This window comes from Kryptolebias marmoratus, linkage group LG6, assembly GCF_001649575.2.
Source record: "Kryptolebias marmoratus isolate JLee-2015 linkage group LG6, ASM164957v2, whole genome shotgun sequence".
In the NCBI taxonomy this organism is placed as follows: Eukaryota; Metazoa; Chordata; class Actinopteri; order Cyprinodontiformes; family Rivulidae; genus Kryptolebias; species Kryptolebias marmoratus.
Window position 1 is genome coordinate 8,668,827 of NC_051435.1, and position 17,095 is coordinate 8,685,921.

At 35.1% G+C, this 17,095-nt stretch overlaps 1 protein-coding gene across 1 annotated transcript in view; it reads right to left on the bottom strand.

Annotated features, from left to right (window-relative positions):
- Positions 1 to 221: 221 nt before the first annotated feature.
- The window catches only part of LOC108240414 (receptor tyrosine-protein kinase erbB-4), a 240,332-nt gene continuing 223,458 nt past the window's right edge, over positions 222 to 17,095 (bottom strand). Inside the window, exons 22-28 of the mRNA XM_017423864.3 lie at positions 16,414 to 16,489; positions 14,922 to 15,068; positions 11,088 to 11,185; positions 10,594 to 10,764; positions 9,268 to 9,511; positions 8,249 to 8,368; positions 222 to 8,050 (exon numbers count right to left, since the gene is read on the bottom strand). Coding sequence (XP_017279353.1) covers positions 7,380 to 8,050; positions 8,249 to 8,368; positions 9,268 to 9,511; positions 10,594 to 10,764; positions 11,088 to 11,185; positions 14,922 to 15,068; positions 16,414 to 16,489 — 1,527 coding nt within the window. The 3' untranslated portion in view covers positions 222 to 7,379. The remainder of the gene's footprint in view (positions 8,051 to 8,248; positions 8,369 to 9,267; positions 9,512 to 10,593; positions 10,765 to 11,087; positions 11,186 to 14,921; positions 15,069 to 16,413; positions 16,490 to 17,095) is intronic.

The following is a 17,095-nucleotide window of genomic DNA, read 5'->3' on the forward strand; positions in this document are numbered from 1 at the left end:
AAAGTTATATCTCTGGCAATTAAAAACAATCCAGACTGAACACAACCTTGACAGAGGTAATGAAGGATGGTCATAAGATTTCTGGATTCCATGTGAAATGTCCAATCTCTGCTTGTGATCTATTGCAAATTACTTTATAATTGATCTTTTTTTTTCTATGTTGGTATTGCTGACAAGGGAACCAAGTGGGTTCTAGTTAAGAAAACAGAAAATGAACACAATTCATCTGTAAATATTGACTGGTCTTTATTCATATTGAATTAAAAATATACTTTTGACAGATTCATGTACCAAAACAGAGTGAATATGTATTTAAATGTTCTAGCTGGAGGAAACATGTCAATTCAAAGTAACATGTAAAATTGTTATTGTGACAAAGTACACCCTATAAAACTTAGCTGTCAATCAGTCTAATGAGTCAGTACAAAGATTTGATGATTTAATAACAGAATATCCTTTCTTCCAAACTTGAGTGTACATCAATGAACCGATCAGTTAACTTCTGAGAAGCTTCCCCAACTTCCACATACACATATAAATGCTTGAACTGGTAAAATACAGAGTTGCCGCCAAAATCATCTGATGCAAAAGCCAGTGTTTCTAACTGTACAATTAAATTAGAACATTCTACAAATATGTTGTAAATATATAAATAAATGACATGTTTAAATAATCCAAATTTCATACTGGTTAAAATTCTGACTTTTGAAAACAGTATTCCATTAATTATTGTCAGTAAACTACACAATAATATCATAAAACAACACATGAACAGTCATGAGTTTGGCTCACTCCCTGCATAAATAAGAAACTAGGTTTAAATCTGCTGCAGTTCAAACATGTAATGTAAAAAAAAGAAAAAAAAAGGCTATTTTGGAACGTATCCACACATCTTCTGTAATCATGTTTACAATTTAATAAACCGTTCAGTGTCAGTTCTTAGAAAAATGTGTTTTTTGGGATTCTAACTCACTGCTTAATTGGTGTTGACACATTAGCTACAGTAAAAGTATTTTACGATGATGATTTTGGTGGCAGTTTTCACATCACAAAGTAGTCATGGTAATGGGCCCGAAAAGTCCTGTGAAGATCCCATAAATTAAAAATAACAATTTCCTTCAAAAAAGGGACTTCTTGAAAAGATTAAAGTTCTTCTCAAGCCAGAAAAGTACTTGCTTTGTCTGAGCAAGTGAATCAGATGAAAAATTCAGCCCATGCAAACATTTTTTTTTCTTTTCTTTCTTTTTTTTCAAACATAATTAAAATGCTCTTGGGGCCACAATGTGATATTGCTACACCATTTAATCTGTATTGCCCCATTTTGATACAAATAAACAATAGGTGAGGTAAGTACAAACAGAAGGTACTCAAAAAGATATCCCATTTTATAGGTCCTCAAAATTCAGCATGTCAAGTGACATTGGTGGAATAGAAACAATGTCTAGGGATGCCATACTGAATATTCATAGCATTGCAACAGCATTAGGCGGACAAATATATAAGGAATGCTTAAAACTAAAGAACTTAAGGCATGTATAATACTAAATGAAGCATGGGGGGTAATGTGTTTAATCAAAGAAAGAATTAAAGTCAGTTCTAAAAAAAGGCAAGAGCAGAGGCTGAAACACAAAATCCACCTAGCTTTGCGGGAAAAAAAAAACACAATCACAACATCACAGGGGCATTGATGGGGAGGTGGGTGACAAGAAGACCCTGGGAGCGATTTTAACATCAGAGTTTAAAATCCATTTACAGAATATATATTTATATATTTACTACATATATGTATATCTATATACAGAAACAAAAAAGAAAAACCCCAAGCTAAACATTAGGAAAGAGTATGCCACCAAAAATGTAGTAATGCAAGATGTGAGAGAGAGAAAAACCCCAAAAACTAGGAATGAAAGCATCAATATAGCAATGCTTGAATCTGAAACACACATGGCCAAGTTTATTTTATGTATAAAAATATTATTTTATTATTATTATTATTATTATGGTTTTAGTAAAGTCTTCAATCCATGTTCTAAATCTTCCAATCAAAAAACAAACAAACACAAATGTATTTCTCATTTCCCTGTAAACTGTGCTTACTTAACCACTGTCTTCAATCTCAGTTTTCATGGTATTGACAGTTTTACATCTACAATACTAATCAGTGCAAAAACCCACCATGACCAACATATTTGATCCTACTACAGTGGTAGAATACCTTTTGTCAGGTGCTTTGTGTGTTTGTTTTAAATAATCATTGCTTTTTGAAAGCACAGAACAAAGTTGTTCCTAGTTGAGTAATTGATTGCAGTATTTGAAAATCAACATGACACTGTGAGGTCACTCAGTCCACAGATGGAGTCATTTCATTTGTGCAGTGTAAAATGTCCTAATGAGATGAATAATCAAATAATGGAAATAGAGCACATTCTATAAATACAGTCTATCTGTCCCAGTTAAAGAGCTGAAACCTCCAAAGTCCTCATTTCTAGGCCATTTAGGTCTTTACGGACAAACAAGAGATGTCCCATTTCAAAGGTCTAACAGACTATGATCATCAAGATAATCTAATATTTGCTTTTGAGCAATAGGTTTTATCATTTGAAGTGTACAGTACAATACAAATGATTGTGCATCCACTGGGTTACATCTGAAGTGGTTGTGGGAACACTGCTAATGTCATCAAACTAATGACTGAATAAAGTAATGAAAAAAAAGTAAAGAAGAAGACAAACTCTACTGGTACCAGATGTTGACTATGTGAGTATTTTAATGTACTGTTGAATGTGTTGAGGGAAAAAAATTGTAAAATCATGTAGATATTGTGAAGCCTTTCAATGAAATCCATTTTTCTGACAATGTTTGAGACATGATTTTGGTGGAGAATTTAAAATCCCTTCACTTGCACATATTTGTTTCAAACGTTTAACCTATTTTTGTAGAAACATGCAAGTTTCATATGTAATTAAAATCCTCTGAAGAACAACTCATACAACTCCTAAAGTTTTATGCAGTTAGAAATTTTAACAAAGATGGAATGACAACATGACTGACACAAAAAGATAAACTTGTATTAAAAAAAAATACATCATACTGAAACCCAGAAAACAAAAGGGCACAGAATTTACAGTACATGTGATTATAAATGTTTTAAAATGCAAACACACACAAATATAAACAACAATAATGCTAAAAAATAAACACAATTAAATGATTTATCATGAATCTAGTGTTTTGTACCAAGCAGTCAGTAATATTGGGTATTTAAAAGTTGTTTTGGCTCTTTACAGTATTTCTGTCCCAATCCTATGACAAATAAAATATTTTCACAATAAACAATTAGCACTTGATCATGATTACTTTTCGTTTTGTGACCGTTTGACTCAGTCTACACTTGCTTGTTTCTGCACCTGCTGCAGAATAGTGTTTGCTACATACAATTTAACAGTCACCTCTGAGGAGAAACGAAGAATGGCATTTTTACTCTGCCCCTCGCTGCCAGTTACAGTCCTGGCTTTTGTAACATTGATGCATTGGTTGGGTAACATTACTTGAATGCTAATACCGTAGTTTTACCCTCGCACCAGGATTACAACCTATTGCCTGTTGCTCAGGGCTTCTCAGCTGGTGCACTGGGTGATATGTTGGGTAACATGATTTCCCCATAGAACAACAAGTGAAAGTAGGCGAATTAGCATTCAAAAAGCTGAAAGCCCCTGCGATGGTTGCCAGCTGAGAGCTCCAGCAGATTCTCTCTTCCACAAATTGCCTTTATTTTTCCATAGAGATCATTTCAAAGTCTTATGGGGACTCTCAACTGCTCTTGTTGCTCTTAGATTCATGACCATACAGTGCTCTGCAAGCACAGCTATTAATACATCATGGGTGATAGTTTTACAAAGTAAACTTTCAAACGCAGAGAGCTCATTTTACCCCAAACATTTTTACCCCCCAAAATATGGAAATAGATGTAACTTTAGTGTAGTAAAGTGGAAAGTTAGAGAAAATCTGTAGAGTGGCAACAAATTCAAAAACATATTAGCAAATCTAAAGCATGTAAATCAAATTAGTAACAGAACAAATGCAAAGGTGATACTGTACTCAACACGGTAAGAATCAGCATAAAGTTCACATTTCCATTGAGCTGCACATTGTACAAGTTCATCTTCCTTGGTAATATGGCACTAATCTATCTTCCATTATATTTTTATTTCAATAGGTTTAATATCCCTTTATGATTCTGAAAGTCTTGCTTCAGCTGTAGCTCATCTGGATGATTATTATTTCCCATAAAACCTGAGAGGTGGAGAAAACACTGTGCCAGGGAAGCATCTGTGCATTTTATAGTAGTAAATCTTCAGAGCTGCTAATCAGAATCTTTAATATAGAGGCACGGGGTTGTGTAACAGTGCTTGTGTATTGGTGCGTATCAATATATGGTAATATATTATATTTCTGGTAATTCCATTGAGATAATTTTGAGAATTTTATTTTTTTCTCTCTCTACAAGATGTACTTCAGGACTTTTGAGATCCATTCTCAATTCCCAAATCCTCACAAATGAACACTTGTTTGAGACCCTTCAGTGTTCATTTTCAATACACAGGGATTCCACTTCAGAATCATTTTCATTGTGCTTTGAAGCTTGATATACCTTACCTGAAATCTTTTAATGTAACAAAAACAGTATCAGGCAGCAGCTGGATGTTGTCTGATGATAAATTTATCTAACCCACTGTTGCAATAAAGACTATGAGAAGTTTGTAGTAAAAGGAGAATATAAAAGATAGTTGATATAATTAAGAAGGGAAATTTTACCACAAACCACAACATTTTCCTAAACAAGAACTTGTGATGCATTATTACAAAGAAAAGAAAAAGACCCATTTAATCACAAGGCTGTAGCTTGGATTTTCTATCTGACAGTTCTGCCACTTATTTCTCCACCACCTCTCCAACCTTTCATCGGGAACATTTTTTAAAGTCCTCGCCTAACAAAATGTGCTTGTAGATAAAGAACCTGTGCATTGGGAAATTCCTACCAAGTCATATAAATGGGATGCTCAGTGACTTGTGACCAAATGTCATTTTGTGGCAAACTGGGAGTGGGAATGTTTTGGATTTTAGGAAAATTATATATTAAAAAAAACAGGTAAAAAAATGAAAACACAAGCTAAGCAAGACAATTATGAGAAAATGGATAGTTTCTAGAAGATTATAAAGAAAAACATGCTTTAGAAGAAGTGTTTGTAGAGTTAATCTCCAGTACTGACCAAAATGTAGGAATTTTACCTTCTGACTCATTAACCAACATTATAGAAAGTGCAATGTTACAGCAAAGGGGTACCTCTTTCGTTCAGAGACTTAAAGAAATAAATAATTAAAATGTTTACTTGTTGATGGCTATAAATGGGTCACTCTATTTCAACAGTAATCAATCTTTACAGTAATAATACTTTTTAGACATTAATCAAACTAAAATGTTGGTCATTGTACATTACAGCTGCATCATGATATATGTCTATATAGATAAAAAATGCATGTATTTCCATTTAGATTGATCATAACAACAAAGACATTTAGCTGTTCCATAAGTGCTATTAAATTATCAGCTGTGCCAAAATTGGTGGTTTCCATCAAATACATGTGACATTTTGTCAATATAATATGAGTGGAGATAGCAAAGTTAGTGCTAAAATGAAATCTCTGAACAATACTGTCACTTTATATTTTGTATTAAACTACAAATGGGTTTTCTTTAGAGGTTTATCAGGCCCTTTACCTATCCCACATAAAGCAGAATGTAACTACCAAATCAACTTAGTTTTCATGTTTATAAAAAAAAATGGCACAAAAACATCTTGTATTTTTGTCTTTGATGTACTTTTACTTCCTTTCAAGAAGTGTTTCATAGAGCCTTTTTCCACAAATGTGGCTGTTTGATAATAAGATATAATTGGCTTATTTGCAGCTCAAAAGGATTAGCCTTTTTGTCATATCCACAGTGTTCTTTTGGTGCTGTTGTGTGTGCTGTTTTTCACCATTTCTTGCCATTCAAATACAGTATATTATAAAATAACGTGACACATTAAACAAATCCCTGATGAGTATAATAATAATAATAATAAAAATAATAATAATAATAAACTACAATTTTAAACTTTCAAAAGTCTCTTTTGTTTCGAAAGTTTCTCCCAAAATCCAGTGCTTTGTTTTTAATAAAATGATTATTCATATACATCTACCAGTTCAGCAGAAACATAAATCCATCACAAACATCATTTTAGAAATTTTATGAAGTCAACATTAAACTGGCTTGTTTGAGGCTGCATTTGCTGGATAGATTTGTCTAGAAGACTGGAAATTGACTGAAAGCAAAAGTGAAAACTAAAAGGACATCTTCTGAGCAATCAACTCCTTAATCCCCAACCTACATATGACATCATTTGTCAAAAGCTCTCAACAAGATGCTTGGTAATAACTGGCAGCATTTCTTTTCATATTGACCCTTTTTCTTTACTGCAACAGACTGCCATTTCACTTTTTGTCTTTCAGCACAAGGTCAATCTCCTACTGAATTCAATTCAAGTGGCAGCAGGCTCATCTGTCACTATATGTATTTACGTGTGAATTCATGTATGGTTACGATTAGTGTGTCAAGCTGTCAGGTGTGTTAACTTCATCCATCTATGATATGAATGTATATAAGGAATGTTTGAATAAATTTATTGATGCAGAAGAAAAGGTAAAAGTCGAGGAAGAGGTGTGGGCAGGAACGGAAGGCACATCTGGCCTTCTCAACACCACTACTGGTATGCTGGGAAGACCAGACACAACTTTAAATGCATGTTTCACATGATAAGCTGCACCCACACAAAGGTAATGTTTAAATAAAACAATATACACATACAACTGGATAGAAAATGCATAAAAAAGGTGAACAAAGATTCATGGATGCATAAAGTAATCCCGAAAAGGTCATGAGACTAATCCTCTTCAGGGTAACTTTGATTTTAGTTTTTTTTTTTCCTTTTAGCTTCCTTTCATCTCAGATTTCACTCTTTCTGTTCTGTTGCTAAATATGGTAGAGCAGTTTTATCCAGGACAGAGCCACCCTCAAGGAGTTGCCTCTCATTGCTTTAAGAGTCATGTTAATCAAGATGGTTGGAGTCCTAAACAAAATAGTCATGTGACAGTAATTGTAGATCTGTCATGAAAAGGCAGATTCATAGAAGGTTTGCAAGTGGATGGGACAAAAAAAAAGAAGTGTTCAGAGAAGGTGCAAGGACAACCCAGTTGGGGAAGTACAACATTGAAAAACCATGACTGTTCGTCTCCACCACCTCTCTCTGTTCAATCCTCCAGATGCTACAGGTGGGTTACTACACCACAGTGTTCCTCTGCCTGTATGGAGGGGGTGGCAATACATTGCCAGCTTTCATAGCAGCCTCTGATAAATATTCCTGGTTTTCAGCTACAGCAGGGCGAATGCGTCCATTCTGCCGGTAGAAGAAACGTGTGCTGCAGTCCTGCAGGTACTCAGGGTTGTGCAATGTAGACTTCGGAGGGAGACTGTGCTGCCAGTACTCAGGATTGTCAAAAGTGGCTTTCTTGCCTTTCTTATCAAACATCATTGTGTTGCTGGTGATGCCTGAATTCAGAGTGTGTCCTGAATGCCCCGGATGCAACGTATGTGATGGATACGATGGGTGGGGTAGTAGGCCTGGGGATACCACATATCCAGACGAAGAAACAAAGTGGCTTGATGTGGATGGGTTTGCTGTCTGCAGGACTGATTGTGCAGCTGAGGACGTAGAAGCAGAGATCGAAATTGCACCAGCTAATCCATTTTTGTCCCCAGGGTTAAGGAATGTATTCAGGTATAGAGGCTCATTGATATACTCATCGTCACCGTGGGCGGACTGGCTTTTGGGGGCTGCAGCAGCCCCAGCTAAGTGCAAGGTGTGGCAACTTGATCCATCGATCACTACGTGGGCGTCACCATTCCTGCGGCGTGTCACAAAGGGGTTTTCTTCGATAGGGTGGAGAAAATCTGGTGATAAAAACTTCAAATTTAGCATTAAGCACTACAAAAATATTTTGTAAAACAAAAATGAATTGAAATAATAAAAATGTCAAAATAAATGCAGCTAATTATCATAAAAAGCTATTATGCAATATTCCCAGTTTGGTTGAAGTGTTTAGTTACTTTATTTAGATATTCAGTTGCTTTTAAAACTGTTTATTTAACCTGAGGTGTTCTTGTCCCTCTTGGCAGTCATGTTGTTCTTGTCTCCCTTTTCACTTCGTTCAGCTAAAAGACCAGTAGGATCTGCACTGTAACGCTGTCCACTGCTCTCTTCTATGCCACCTTGGGAAGCAAAAAAAAAAAAAAAAAGAAATGGAGCAAGACATTTCAAACCATTAGCATCAAAACTACATCAAAGACATGAACCTTGGTACAGAAGTGGGTTGTATCCATTGATTGCAAACCATTCTTTATAAAAAGAAAGAAATGGCACATTTTTCAGTGAAGTTCTATTTTGTGTACCTTCTTTTTTAACTAAACTTCTAGACATGAATATAGCTTGTGTCAATTGCTCTTTATTTGCCAGTGGATTTTGGTGCTTTAGTGTCCTGAGCTGCACCTGATGTTTAATTTTCATTACTGGTCTTGTGTTGTCAAATATTGCATTTTGTGTGATAAAGGCAGACACAGACACCTGAGATGTGCAGCTAGTGAACAAAATGCAATCACATCATTTAAAGCGGGTGAACAAAGTTGTGATTTTGCAGTTCAGCTTAGTTATTACAAGTAAGCACTTTTGAACAGTTTATATCTATGGACATTTTATTATTTACAGCAAATGACATTACATATTCAAATCATTTTGTATCACTTTTTGGTTACTCTTGTTCTAGCTACCAGTCACAAAGAAACTGCTATCTAAAAACCCTCTGAGTTGTCATCTTGTCCACCTGCCATATTACATCACCATGTTACTATAGAGGGGACTGAACAAGTAGATTTTGAGTTATTTAGCTGATTGCATGTTTAGTGGCTTAATAGCATTCCATCCTATTCATAGAAACCTTGCATTGCACACTAAATAAAAAATTCTCCTCCACTATGTTTATGTTGTGTCAGTATAAAGAGTACTCTGCTGCTTGTTCAAAAGTCAAGTGTATTTCGAAAGTGTTTGAAACGAGTTCAAAACATTTAGATGTGTTAACGTAATGCCATGCAGGCTGCTTTTGATCCTGCTTTACCTTGTCCTGCAGTGAGAGCTGAACCAGCTCCAACCATGTTTGACCTTGGGGAGGTCTGCTTCCTCAGGGTCCCATTGCAACGAGGGTCATCCTGGTTGCCAAGGCTAAACCCACCACTGATCTGCCCCCCTGCAGCAACTTCCTGTGGAGGAAGGCTGCTTCCACATGCTGATGGAGCCACTCTAGGGAGAGTGGCCAGCATGTCCGCCATGCTGTAAGTGGGATCCTGGCAGCCAAATTGGCTCTGGAAGAAAGTGATGTCAGTCAAAAACAGTATTGTTAGAACACAAATGCAAAACTGTCACTTGATAATAAAATATTAGAAAGTCAAAATATTCTATATGAGAAATAGGTTTTATTTATTTATACATTTATTTTGCATATTTGTCTTTATTTAAAAAATCACCTTTAAGAGAAGACACAGTAATATATTCACATTATTTGTATATGCTTGTGTTGTATAAATACAAAACTTACAAATGATAGAAATGTAAATGACTAAATAAAACAAAATTTTCCATTCCAATTATTTCATATAAAATAGAATTTCAAGCATATATTTTTTTATTCTTTTACAATTTTTATTTTTAAATATGACAGGCAGAAGAGACAACAGTGAAGAAAAAATATATGGCAGCATGACTTCCTTAGACTATTTAGTTATTAAAATGATTTTAATTATAAAGCTTAAAGTTGTCATTTCGGTTGTTCCCTGCTATGTGCATTTGTATCTATGCTCGCAGCAAAAAAGCATGTTTCTGAATCTCCCAAGAAGCTTAACTCTGATTTATTTCTATTCTCTCACTTTTATAGACAAGTAAATTTATTTTTTACTTGTTTCCCTACCACTGTGCTCAAGAGATCATACCTACAGAGAGGGGAAAAAACAACATGTTATTTTTTCTGCTGTAGTTATTTTTACAAACAAGAAATAAAAAAGGAAAAATTGAGACACTTCAGGTTATTTGGGCAGCAAATAAAGGACCAAGTATAAATTTGACTTTTGATCAGCATTTCTCCATAACTAGTCCCCTGAGTATTTATGATGGTTTTAGAAAGTAGTTACAAAAGGCATCTACAAAATCAAAACCCCAAGGCCAAAATGTTATTACTTTTGTGTGTGTGCATGCATTGTTTTTTAGTAAACCATCTTTAATTTTTTTATATTTGTTCAAATTTATTTACTTTTTGTAAAACAAAACATGTTTTTTTTATCATTTTTTTTTCTGACAAAATGTATAACACCCATTGCTATACATGCATATAAAGTAAAATTGTATATTTATGCCCCTCTTAAGGTGTCTGCAGATTTTTACAATACATTACCTTGTTGGAGTCAATGCGTGTGCGAGGAGTGTATCCCAGAGGTGTAATATTGAAGGAATGAGGAACCAGGTACTCCTCAGCATCCATCAGGTCCTCCAGTTCCTCCTCATCCAGGAGGCTCTGGAAGAATTTGCTGTCGTTGGGACTGGGCAGCTTCATGCGGTCATCACCCTTATAAAATGCACGCGTCAATGTGTGGATACAAGCAATTATGCAAAAGATCACGTTACAACCATTGTTTCAATAAGTAATTGAACATGGTAATTGATGATACATTCTGACAAATATTATTTTGGTTATTTGCAGACCTTATTTGAAATATTTCCTGTACATTTAAATTGCCATAACTCTAGCAAATTATAATTAGTGAGTTAACACTTCCTGATCAAAAGCATCACTACACAACTCTGCATAAATTATTAATAGCAGAATAGAAGACAGATTTATTTTTAAAACGGCAGCTTATTCTCATTATGTCACTATAATTTATCTACCTGGATGACTAGGTATCGCTGGGGATCACGAGCCATCCGGGTGAACTCTGCAGCCAGCTCCTTAAACTTGGGTCGACTGTCTGCATCAATCATCCAGCCTGAAAAATGTGTTTCTGTTAGTGACCAGTGGAAATAAATACACCCCTAAACTAGAGGAAAGAAATCCATGCTTTCCATATTTTCTTGTTGCTTGTGATTTTATATTTAACTGTATTATCCAAGATGGATACAGAATATACAAGAAACATAACTTAAATCAGCTAAATCAAAACAAAACAAACATACAACAACAAAAAAACACCAATACAAATCAAAACCTTCAGCTACCATCAATTCATTTTTAAACAAAAAGCAAATAACAGAAAAAACAAACAAACCTGGCAGTGATAGAATGACCAAACACAATCAAAGATTACTGAAAACTGAAAATCAATTAGAATTTTCCTGGTTTTCGAGTTGGCTAACTGCTATGACAAATCTGAACTAAGTATGCTCAGTTTTTTTAAACAATATAAAATGCAATTTAGACTTGACCTGTCACAGATTGATGGGACAGTTTTAATACATTTAAAATGTTTTCTTTTGGGTCAACAAATGTCATATCTGGTCCAATGGCCTTGAGTTTGACATATGTGCTGCAAACATACTGTCACACTTCACTTTGTCCATGATATTTACAACACACCACAAATAGTATCATGCTATTACTTAAAATAAGTGAAACCATCATTTAAACTGATTATTACTTAATTTGCGCATAAAAACACACAAAAACAAACAGATGTATACAACTGCTTCCAAAGATATTACTTGCAAAGAAAATGCTGGTGTAGATTCTCAATCATCCAGAACATGGCACATCCTAAAAAAACAACAACTGGACTTCTATTTTGTAGCTGAAGATTTTTTACATCTCATCTGGGGAGCCTTCTCAGTTCAAAACCGGAGAGTGTGGAGTTCTAAGCTTCAAACTTTATAAGATGCTCAATGGGGCACCTCATACAGTTTAAAGCTTGGAACTCCACAGTCCAGCTGGGAAACAAAATGTTTTCATCTACAGAAGAGAAGTCCAGTTGTTGTTTTTTTTTTGTTTTGTTTTGTTTTTGCGTTTCTTTCTTTCTTTTTTTTTGGACTTGCAATAAAAAAAAAGTAACTAGACTTTTCAGTGAGTGCATCAATGTCAAATACTTACTTCTACAGATAATAACATGTAAGCCATCTTACATTATTTAACACATTACACTGTGTTTGATCCTGAGCAACAACAAGTTTCTTAAAATTTTCTTAAATTTAAATTAACCCTCTGTAGTGGCCGCTACAGTGGACAGCTATTCAAAAAGTAACTTTATCTCTTTCTCTTAAATGCAATGTCTTCTATGATGAAGATGGATATCAGCCCCTAGAGTGATCTCTATTGATTCACTCCATTGAGGTTAATTCTGTGGTCAGTTGTTGTTAACTGCATGCGAAATCACTCTGAATCCAAGATGGCTGCCAGACAGTCACTCTTGTTGACTACTGCTGGTATATCATTTCAATCCTATTAGAGAAGAATCTTAGTGGTGAAGTGATGAAGAATGGCTGCCAGAGAAAAGTAGGTACATAGGGACTGAGGATGATGAAAGCAGTCAGGATGAAGGTCAGGTTGATGAAGGCCAGGATGCAGAGGGAGGTCAGCTTGATGAGGGAGCTGTGGAAGATGTGCTGATGATTCCTGGCCACACACAAGCCCTCAAAAATGTCTGTAAATTCCAAGACGCATGCCTCTTTTTCTCTGCGACTGCAAAATGAATGTGGAGGGAAAAGATCCAGGAGATTTCCTTGGATATCTGTTTCCACTGATCTAATTGATGGTATAGTGCACAACATCAACTTATATGCTTCCCAGAAAGGGAGAGAAAATCTGGATGTGACAAGAGAAGAGATGCTGATTATTTTAGGAATCCACATGGTCATGAAGTACATTTGGTAGCCTTGAAAGAAAGGAGCAGAGAGGCTTGCTCTGTTGTCAGCAGTAATGCAGACATTACTGTCCCGTGCTGGCCTGACAGCTCAGTCATCCACATGGCCTCAAAATACATCTGCATGCAATGCTATGTGCCACTATGATCTGGATGCTTTGCCAGCTTTCATACAGCAAAGGTTTGATGAACTCAACAATAACATGCACAGCATACTATAGAGTGCTCATGAGCATGTCGTCCACTGAAGTGGATATGTGTGTAACTCTTTAAAAAATTCACATTTTTGAAAAAAACAAACAAACAAACAAACACACACACACACATAGTGTATATATATATATATGTCCTAATAAAAAAAAAATAAAATGGACCCAGGCTTTCATAATGCATGCAACATAGGGTAATTTATTTATTTATTTTTTAATTTTTCCATTGTATTCATTTTCCCCCAATTAAAATATAAATACAGTTTCATCACTAATGACCATATGGAGCAATGCACTCTTCTGCCAGTTTTCCAATAGAGACATGGGAAAAGCACCAGCATGATCATGTGATCTGGCCTTGATTGGAAACTGTTTATACATATAAAATATACATAAATATATGTGGTTAAAGAATGCACAGAAACGTGTCCAAAAGATTTCACAATTTTTTCTTTCTTTTTTTTAAACCCTAGATTTAAAGCCATGTAAGTAGAGTAGTAGAGTTAACTAAGTGCACAATGCACCATTTAAAGGTTTGAGGGTGACTTTGTTATTTTGTGGTTGTTACTCAAAGACAAAATTTGGTCCTCAGGACTAGCAGAATCAACATATAAACCATTAAATAGAAATAAAAATATCTAAAAACGTTGTAAATGCATTGCATGTCTATAATTAAGTGTTTGAGTTTTGTACATGAAATAGTGTGGAAACATGGCAGGTAACATTGTGATGACAGTTCAGTCCCCACTCCACGCTAATTGTGTGTCTGCTTGCCAGATTGGCGCCAGTTCAGGGTGACAGTAAAAGCCATGGTGGCACTGACAGCCAGAGACTCCAGCTCCAAGAGCAGAGGACAAGGCCAGGGTGAAACTGGCACTAAGTCTGTGTCTCAGCAACAGTGACCAGTTGTTACAGAGCCACCTGATGTCATAGTGACCGTCCAGAACTTCCAATGACCTGGTGCTAGCCAGCCAGAAAAATCTGTTCTGAACACTTTCTGTTCTAAAAGTCCTTGTGAACTTTATGATGTTTTCCATCACAAACAACACAGAAGTAAAGAAATACCAACAAATTCTCCTTTTTTTTGAGATTTAAACTATTCCAAACTTTTTAATAAAGTATATAATAAACACAACTGGATCACCAGTCAAAACTTTGAGGGACATTTAACTTTCCCAGGCATTATTTGAGCTTTGATTGCCCTTCTCAGAAAGCCTTGCTGAATCCTGCCCAAACATTTGGACACAGCACATCAATATTTCCACAGACTTATTACTTTACAGTTACACCCAAAATGAAAGAATTTTTTTTTGGAAAACATGTAGTGTTTGCAAAAAGGTAAGGCTATTGTGGGCAACAGGAACAAAATATAACATGTAATATAACAGAAAACAACACAGATATTAATAGACAAAACAAGTTTGATGAGAGGCTCATTAAAATTCTTGCATTTTTGGAGCCTCTTAGATTTCCTCAAGAACCAGTGACAATTTGTGTAATCTCCCCAGTAATGTAATGTAATGTAATGTTGTAATGTTGTTTTACATGTTGCAGCAAGCCCATTATTTTAATTTATGTTTTTCATTCTGAATCATAGTTTGTGTTACTGCAGGTATGTACAAATTATTTCTTGTTGTATTTCTGTACTTTAAATGTCTACTTACATTTGACCATGACCATGTAGACATCAATGGTGCAGATTGGTGGCTGAGGAAGACGCTCCCCTTTCTCCAGCAAGTCTGGAATGTCTCTGGTCGGAATTCCATCATAAGGTTTCCCTCCAAAGGTCATCAGCTCCCATATAGTTACGCCTTCAGGACAACAAAATAAGAAGAACTATTTTTAGAGCAAAAAGCAGTCTAGTGTCCAATTTAATGGTCAGTAAGGAGAAGCACAAAAAAAAACAAGAAAAGAAAAAGTAAATGAATCAATGAGAGATTAAACTTATATAGGGGGACATGATGGTATTAAACAAAGAAACTGTTTTTTTTTTTCCAGATTTGGAAAAAAAAAGGTAGTCAACATTTAAAAGTAAATTTAACAGGGAATGCGCTTTTAAAGATGTCCTTCTCAACAAACAGAGTGGAGCACAATTTACCATAGATTTGATTAAATCAATCAGATCAGATGACTGGAAAACCTTTCTTTTAAAAAAAGGAAAAAAAAGGTGCTGTAAACATTTTTGGTGACATCTTTGGGGACTGATATTACACCTAAAACTCTCCATATTGTTGTTTCAGCATGGGATAGTAAATGGTCTCAAAGAAAATTGTGCATCAGCCACAAACAGATAGCTTGAAACCTTGCAGGATGTGTCAGTTTGTTAAATTAGTGACAAAGTAAACTTTTATTAGAACATATATGTAATTACATGTGATAGCAAGGAACAAAAATGTAGTTATATAATGAGATTATATTGATAGTTAGACCTAACAGACAAATCCTTCCCAATAAGTAAAAGATAATACAGCTAAAATGTGGTGAATCGTATTTTTAAAGCAGTGAATAATACTATCAATGCAGTTGTAAATTAATGATCACGTCTGTTAAGGACGTTATGTTTTCAGTAGTATTGGTTGGTTTGTTTGTTTGTCTGTTTGCAAGATAACTTAAAAACTAATGGACAAATTTTGATGAAATTTTCTGGAAATGCTGGGGTTGTCACATAAAACAATTTATTCAATTTTTAATGGTGATCCAGATCACAGACAGGATTAAACTATGTTTTAATGCCACTATGGCTTTGTCAAAGGTTTGCGCTCTCTGAGTGCTTCTAGTTGGACTCTGTGGCTGTCTTCTAACTTCAAAAATCAACCTGCCAAAATCTGTTTATTTTTGGCTATGAAACTGACAAGGAAAAAAATAGCAATGTTGATTGAAAAATAACACTTAAAAACTGAATTAAACATAAGATCAGAACTTTCAGCATCTTTCAAAACATTTAATATCAATGATATTAAAATAAACAGCCAAAAAGTGCAAATGGGAAAAGAAGATCTAAAAATCTCTGTGACATTAAACTGGGAAACTATGGCTATCAGTAATTTTAGAGTTTATCTGTATGAACTTATCCTTTTGAAAAGGGTGAAAACATTAATTTGGAAATATACGTCCATGTTGATTGTTCATAGATTTCTAAAAGGAAAATGATCTTACCATAACTCCAAACATCACTTTGATGAGTAAACTTCCTGTAATGGATACACTCCAGGGCCATCCATTTGATGGGCATCTGCCAGATAGAAGTGCAATGTGTCATTAATGTATACATGTAACATTTGACTTTTAAAAATAACTAAAAAGAACAACTTTCTTTTTAAATGAAAAACAAACAAACAAAAACAAGCAAACAAACAAACAAACAAACTAAAAAAAACTGCAAAGAAGCCCCACATTTTTTAATTAAATATTTTTTTGGTGAGGTGGCATGAAAATATAGAAAACTGTTTTGGTTAAACTGACAGCATCAACCATGTTGGAGTCTAAAAAATGAAGGCAGACTAAAAGGAAACAAGGTTTAGTAAAACAAAGGAAACAAAGCCTTAAGTGTACACACACACACCCACACACATACATCCTGCCAAACACCCCCACACACAGCCCACAGCTGGAATGAAGTAAAATGTAAAGAGATGTGGTCTGGGATGCAGCTTAACACTGTGATTAGATTTGAAGGCCAATTCAATTGATTACAGTGATATAAGCTCAAAGAAGGGGGAGTATGTCGAAGGTTAGTATGCCTGTCTTTCAAAGCTAAGGGGATAATACCACTGAGCTCATCACTGACATAAACCGAGATTCGGAAGAGGAAGTGAGAGAGGATGAAACATGCTGGTCT